This window comes from Antrostomus carolinensis, unplaced genomic scaffold, assembly GCF_000700745.2.
Source record: "Antrostomus carolinensis isolate BGI_N321 unplaced genomic scaffold, ASM70074v2 scaffold21771, whole genome shotgun sequence".
NCBI classification, from domain to species: Eukaryota; Metazoa; Chordata; class Aves; order Caprimulgiformes; family Caprimulgidae; genus Antrostomus; species Antrostomus carolinensis.
The window spans coordinates 3818-11005 of record NW_010293777.1 but is presented as its reverse complement, the minus strand read 5'-3'; the positions used below and the strand labels follow the sequence as shown (position 1 = coordinate 11005).

General features: G+C 53.9%; 1 protein-coding gene across 1 annotated transcript in view; it reads right to left on the bottom strand.

The window, feature by feature from the left end:
• The window catches only part of LOC104532265 (chondroitin sulfate proteoglycan 4), a gene marked incomplete at its 5' end in the record, with an annotated part of 14247 nt that extends 8866 nt beyond the window's left edge, over positions 1–5381 (bottom strand). The window contains 3 exon segments of the mRNA XM_029087329.1: positions 3–192; positions 495–4073; positions 5218–5381. Of these exon segments, the coding sequence (XP_028943162.1) occupies positions 3–192; positions 495–4073; positions 5218–5381 (3933 nt within the window).
• Between the last annotated feature and the right edge of the window lie 1807 nt (positions 5382–7188).

The following is a 7188-nucleotide window of genomic DNA, read 5'->3' as shown; positions in this document are numbered from 1 at the left end:
TTCCTCCAGCTTGGAGTGGAGGTAGAGGACTCTGCCGTTGTTGATGTCCTCCTGGGTGAAGGACTGGATGGGGTCCAGGCTGGGCTGCTCGTTTGAGTCTTGGCCATGCTGAAGCATTGCCAGGAAGCCAGAGGCTGGGGGGCTGCTCACCAGGTAGACAATGTCCTGTGGAGGGATCTCTTCATGGGTCACCTGAGAGTGAGGGGGAGACAAGTCATGAGTGGGGGCTGGTGCCTGTGAGGCCAGGCTACCCCAACAGCCCACTGTTGTGTAATCACCCAAGGCCTTGCTGTGGGATGAGCTGCAAGAGTCACCTTCTTGCTGAGACCATGCCTCAACCCCCCCAACCCATCCTTGGGCAAAGCCTGACATGGGTATGAGTCCTTTGCTCTGGGCAGGTGGGTGTAAAAAGGAGTCCGACCAGTGGCTGTCCTTGTTTGGTAGCCAGGAAAGTGATGCAGCCTGGGGGAATGACTAGAGAAGGGGGTACTCACCAGTAGGTACTCCTCCTTGATCCCAGCTGCTTCCCCCTGGAAGATGTATATCTCCTTGTGGTTGACTACACGCAGGGGAGTGGGATGGGTGTCCAAGAACACACTGATGGCCAGTGTGTCCTCCACCGCCACTTCTTTCGCTTCTACAGTGAACTGGAGCTCGTCTCGGGTGTTCCGGCTCCCGTTGTGGTGGTAGGAGATATCTCCTGCTAACAGGTCCCTCTGGGAGAAGACCATGACTGGTTGCTCCCCTTTCAGCACAGTCCCCCACCTTGGTGGGGTTGTTATCAGGAATCTTATCTCTTCATCTGACCTGATGTCCATGTTGGTCTCCAGGCTAAGGACAGAAGAGTCAATGCTCCCTCGGCTTCCTTGGTGGATGACCAGACCAGTGTTGTTGACTATTTTGATATAGGGGTCTGATGCCTGTACTTCCAGGAGGGCTGTGGTTTGGTGGAGGCCATCTGAGACCTGTAGCTGGATCCAGCCCCGGTCAGCCCCTGAATGGACAAAAAGGATCTTCTTCTTCCTCAGGTCATCCTGTGTGAATCGATAGACCTGGTGGCTTCTGTCATCTACGGACACAATACTGCCAAACAAAATGTCCTTCCTTGCCAGTACCAGCTGTGTGTCGGAGAAGCCAGAGTCCTTGTCGGTAAAGGCGATGTCATCTGTCGTCAGCAGGTGCTGCCCATTGCGCACCACGTTGAAGACCTTGTTCACCACTTGGACCGGGGTGTGGTCATTGACTGGTTGGATGGAGACCCTGAAAACACCTCTCACCTCCTCTGCATCGGGTTCAGCGCTGCCCTCGCCCTGCCTGATGGCTACGAAGGGGATATCGTCCTCCAGCGTCTCGGAGTCATCGTGCTGGTACAGCAGCCGGCGGTGGAGGATGTCATCATTGGTGAACTCCATGATCTCCTCTCTGGAGGCCCAGCCGTGGGATGCAGCCCAGGCCAGCCTCCCATGTGCTGGCCCTTCAATCACTTCATAGATGTAGTCCATGCTGTTCATGCTCTGTACAAACAAGTGGTCCTTGGAGATGACAGCTTGCCCGCCTTCTGGCACAGTCAGAAGAACATTGGTCAGAGCTGGTGCGTCAGGGTCTCCACCAATGCTGATTGTGTAGGTGTAGATGGGAGAGTACTGCTCACCAGCATGGACGCGAAACTGGAAGGTGTCCTCGGCTTGCTGAGAGTTCCTGATGGTTGCACTGTAGCTCAGGTAGTTTCTTTGCAGGTCGTCTTGTGTAAATCCAAAGCCTTCAGTCAACCTGTTGCCGAGCAGCTCCAGGTTCCCCTTTTTGGGAGCTTGGATTATCACGTACTGGAAGGGGACTGGGGCAGAATTTGGATCTTCCAGCATTGCCTCTAGCTCCTTACTGGTGATATTTCTGTGCCGCTTGTTCTTCATCTGGAGGGGCACCATGGTCCTCATCTTAATGGTGGCTTTTTTAATCCTTATGAGGAAGATGTTTTGCAAGACCTTCTGCCCCACCTGGACTTTGAATCTCAGCTTCTCCACAACATCTTCCAGCCAGTGCTCCGAGTCTGTGCTGAAATACTGGATGCGCCCTTGCTCTAGGTCTTGCTGGTAGAAGGATTCGACTTTTTTCCATTCCCCTCCCATGCTCCCTTGCTTCTGGACCTCACCATACCTTAGGGGCTCTGTGAGGACATACAGGACGTCGACCCGTTGTTTCACGGCATTTGTCTCCACGGACAGGTTGGCTGTGGTAATGCGTGCGGCCCCTCCTTGGGAGATGGAGAGGCCAGTGTTATTGTGCAGGCGGATGTCAGGGTCAATGGCGAGGATCCTCAGGGTAGCAATGGGGCTTGGGACTGCACCGTCACTCACCTGCAAGGTAATCTGTAAGTTTGTCCCACTCTGGTGCACATAGACTATGTTGCCTGCTTCCAGATCCCTGCAGGAGAACTCTTCGATGGGCACTCCAGGGTGGAAGTCATATTCCACATAACCCTCCTCCATCTGCTGGCCACCATGCAGCTGGAATTCGAGATCATCACAGGATGTGTCATCATCTAGGACCTGCAGGATGTCCGTGGTCAGGTGCTTCCGTGTGTGCTTCAGGATTGTCATAAGGTTCCCATGGGGAAAGATCATCTGTGGAGCATCGTTGATGGGGTTGATCATGATGGGCAGCAGGTACATCTGCCCCTGCCGCAAGCACTCAGGGACCCCTTGCTGGGCAGTTACTGTCACCTCTAGCATCAGCTGGTCCATGGGCCCCTCAGAGCCGTCATGGACATACCTGACTTTCCGATTCACAATGTCCAACAAGGTAAACTTCCTTCTGCTCCTGGACCTAGGAATGTCCAGCTCCAGCTGGCCATGTCTAGGGTCATTGGTGATGCTAAAGAGGATCTGTGATTGCTGGACATTTGCAAGGCTCAAGTCTACTGTTGGCTGTGTGTGTTTCCACTCCAGATAGGCCATGCCCCCTTCAGAGACAATGAGGGGGCTGACATGCAGCAGCCTGCTAATGTTGGCGAAGGCGGGTGGGAAGCTGTTGTCTGGCTGGCATGGTTCCACCACCAGGCCAGGTGCTCCTGACCAGACATCTGGAGGTGGGGAGGTGGGTGCCTCATCCTGCTCGTACACCTCCTCATAGTCCCAGTAGTGCTCCTGCTTTCCACAGCCTGATGTGATATCCTTTGTGATGATGGCATCTTGCAGACTCCTCCTCTGCTGGTTTATCCGCAGGTCCTCCAAGCAGCCAACAAATGAATTGTTGGTCATGGTCCACACTGAGATGAAAGCAAGATGATGCTCCCTCAGCCTTTGCAAAGCTTTTTCATTCATGCCTCCAATGAAGAGGTTTCCCTGAAGGTCCAGGTAGTTGTTGATGCCCCGGTTTGACGTGGATGAGGCGTAGTAATCTATCAGTATCTCAAACTTGTGGACATCTGTGTAGACTTTGACATAGTGCTGCTGCTCATCACTGATGAAGACATTGTTGTGCAGAACGATGATCCCATTCCCCTTCTCAACAAACCCTCTCAGGCGTCCATTGGAGATCTCCAGGTAGAAGAAGTCATTCATCAGCCCCGCATGGTAGATGAGGGGTGCCTGAGTGATGCTCGTTGTTATCACAAACTCGATGGTCGCTTCCTCCTTTGCATTCCAGGTGGGAAACGCAATGTAGGAGTGTGGCCCCAGGAACCCAAAGGGTTCCTCAGGCTCTGCAGAGAACTGTGTGCTGCACCCTTCCTGAACCCGGTGGAAGATCTTGGAGCTGCCATCAGAGGACAGAGGGGAGAGGACATCCAGGCCGTTGAATGTCACTAAGTGGAGGCAACCTCTGAAGGGTGAGCTGGCCTCTGCAAGGTACGGCAGGTCGAGGCTGCCCGTCCCACCAGCATAGAGGCCGTATTGGATGTCCAGCTCCCGTACGGGCCCTGCGATGTCAACAGAGCTGTTGAAGAGGCTGTCTATGGTCAGTGTCATCCTGCCGTCTTCCACCAGCACCTCCACATCATGCATCACCAGGTTACTGAGCTGCAGCTCTGCTGGGGACTGCAGCATCACCTCCTCGGAGCCCAGCTGCAGTCTGGCCTGAAGGGAAGGACATGGAAAGTGCTCAGCTCAAGCAAGATGTTATCTGCAGCACAGGAGACACCTCTCCACCTGCCACAAATACCTGCTGGAGTGTAGACCTGGCCCTGGGGGCTCACAAGTGTTTTGGTCCCTCTGTTCACTGCTGTTTGCCCTGCCCTCTTCCTCCTCTGTGCATGATCCTCCCTCCCCAGCTAGATCCTCCTGTGGGCATGCCTTCTCTGTCCTGCTCTCTGAATTTCTCCTTTTTCACTCTATCTCAACAAATCCTTGTCTCAGGACTATTTCCCTGGGTTCCTCCATCTCCCAGTCCTGCTGCCCTACTGCTGCACTTTCCCTCTCCCCTCATGGAGGAGCTCTGCTGGATGCTGGGTCCTCTTCCCCTGCTTCATCCTGCCTTCCATCCCTGCAGCCTGGGCTGCTTCCAACCCTTGCCTTGGGATCTGCAGGGGAAATAACAGGCTTTGGTCCTGCAGGCAGCAGCCTGGAGCCTACCTAAGTAGAGGGTTAGCTGATGGGCCCTGAGACACATGGTCCACATTAGGGAGACCTCTGGCCAGCTGCTAGCTTGCTCTCCTGCTTTGGTTTAGATGTGGTTGGTGGCCTAGCACAGGCTGCAGGAGAGGCAGGATGTGTGTCTCAGATGCTCCCTGCTCTTTTCCTTTGTGGTGGATGCCAACACCATAATCACAAGACGGAATTTTATTCTTCTGTCCTGATCCCTTCCCATGCCCCAGCTGGGCTTGGCCTGTGGTGGGACAGGGGAGATCTCTTCTTTCTCTGGGTCCTCTTGTCTCATCCCTTCTATTTGCTAATCCCTCGCACGCCAAGGTTGCTGTGCACCATGGCTGACCATGCAATGTACATGGGGTGCTGCTGTCTCCATGATGCTCCCAGCATCAGCCCAGGCAGTAGGTGAGGAGATTCCCCAGCTGGAGCCTATTTCTATGTATTTAACTGATTCTCTGTGGACTCTGTCCACTCTCCTGTTGAACTCTTGACATCCCCTGGCAGAGGTCTTGGTCCCTGATCTGTCCATGCTTGTATCTGGCCCCATGGGCTGCTGCTTTTGGATGCTGCCCCTTCATCCTTGCAGTGGATGAAGCCCTGACCCATAGACCCCAGCCGGTATGGAGGTGCTGACCTGCAGGGTGCCAGCTCGCAGCTGGAGCAGGAGGTGGTCGGGCTGGCCGGCGGCCAGGAAGAGCAGCCCACTCCCCTGGCTGGTGTACAGCTGCAGATGGAGCCGTACTGTGCGCGAGGCATCCGCCAGTGGCATCTCCACGAAGCCATCCCCAAAGAAAGAAGCTGGGGAGAAAAAGGAGAGGGTCAGGTGGGGAAGGACACCCTGCACAAGCCCTGTCTGTGTGGGCACTATGAACCTGGAGCCCCCCAAGCCCATCTATCAGTCCGTCCTCTACCTGTTTGCCCTGTGACAGCATGCTGGAGCCCGGCAGCCTGGAAAGACCCTCAGGGGAGTCTGTTTTCTGATTTGCCCAGGGACAGATGTTTCTAGGGTCAGGGTGTGTGGAGGCAGAGGTGGTGTTTCTCCTTGCCCAGACAGCATTTAGAGGAACCTTCCCCCTTGTTAAGTGGCCAGGGCAGTAGAGCCTGTTATCAGGCTGAAATCCTGAGTGTTAGGAGGCAGATCATTATCCTGAGTCTTTCCCACTTTTGCTACAGCCATTTCCCTTTGGAGGACAATGAACCCTTCCAGTGGTGGCTGTCGTGTTTTGACTGGATTCCCTGGCTGGCACCAATCGCTGCCAAATGGAGAGATGCTGTGTAGTGTGAGGAACTGCACTATAGACTTGTGTCAAAGATTGCTTGCAAGGACGGTCACAAGACCACCGGGTTCTGGAAACCCCGACTTGTGAAGGAGCCCTGCCCACAGGGGTGTTCTGCCCGGACATGTCCCTGCCCCAAGTGCTGGGGGGCACAAAGGGACGTGCCATTGCTGTGGAAACTACAGTCCTCGAAGGGGTATTTAAGGAGGACCTGCACAGGCAAGGGTAGGAGGGAGAAAAGGAGGGAGAAAGAAGGAGAGAGACAGCAAGGACGACTGCCTGACCATGCCACCCCACCGCTGGAACAAGCAACTGAGACTTCCTTGCACAACCCCTCCTTCCCACTCACTGTCGCCTCGCCGCTGGACCCATGGTGGTGACTATTCTTGCTGCCCTATCCCGACTCCTTGCTTGATTCCCATCTTTTGTTCCATCCTGTCCTATTGTTATCCTCTTTATTACTTTTCTTTTTGTAATAAAAGGTGTTCTGGCAGTACAGCATGTGACCTCATTTGTGTCTTAATCTCACTCTTGGGATCATATCGAAACCTTCCCCGACATCAGATCAGGATATTTAAGTGATCCCGACATCAGATCGGGACACGTAGGGATGCCACCAAGTCAGCCAGCACCATGCTCTGCTCCTCTCCCTGGTTTACAGAACAGATGGTGTGCCTGCCATCCATATGTGGATGTGAGGCTGTGCGGAAAGCTGGGCTAGAGCAGGGAGCCTGGAGCCGCAGCTGGAACGTGTTCAACGCCCAGTATACACCAGCCTCGTGGGGACTCAGTGCAATGGCATGTGGTCGTGAAATGAAAGACTGTGTCACAGGGCAGACGTGGGAGAGGGCAGAATGAAAAGCATAGGGTGTGGCAAGGCTTAATTTTAGAGTTCTTTTTTTTTAAAATTTTTAGCTGGCTCAATGCACATGTGTGCCTTGCACGCGTGTTAAATGTGTGTGTCTGCGATGCACAGCCACCCATCCTGGTTAGCTCCAGAGCAAGCCATGGCACAGTTAACTCTGCGCTTGCAGGGCAAAGCATGAACACTCGGAACACCCGTAAGTTGTAAATATTTAGGGAGGATATGTTGGCAGGGGGTGAACAAGCACATTTTCAGTCCATATGTAGTCACGGTCTGTAAAACGTGCTGTGCTGGAGTTTCTGTGTGTGGAGCTTGCCTGCTAGACTTCACAATCACATTTTTTGTCATTGAAAAAAAACCCCAGGACAGACCCAAACTTAAATTTGGGATCCCACATGCATTTTGAGGAGCCATGGGACAACAAGGCTGAAGCTTTGGCTTCTCCCAAGGTCATAGCCCAACC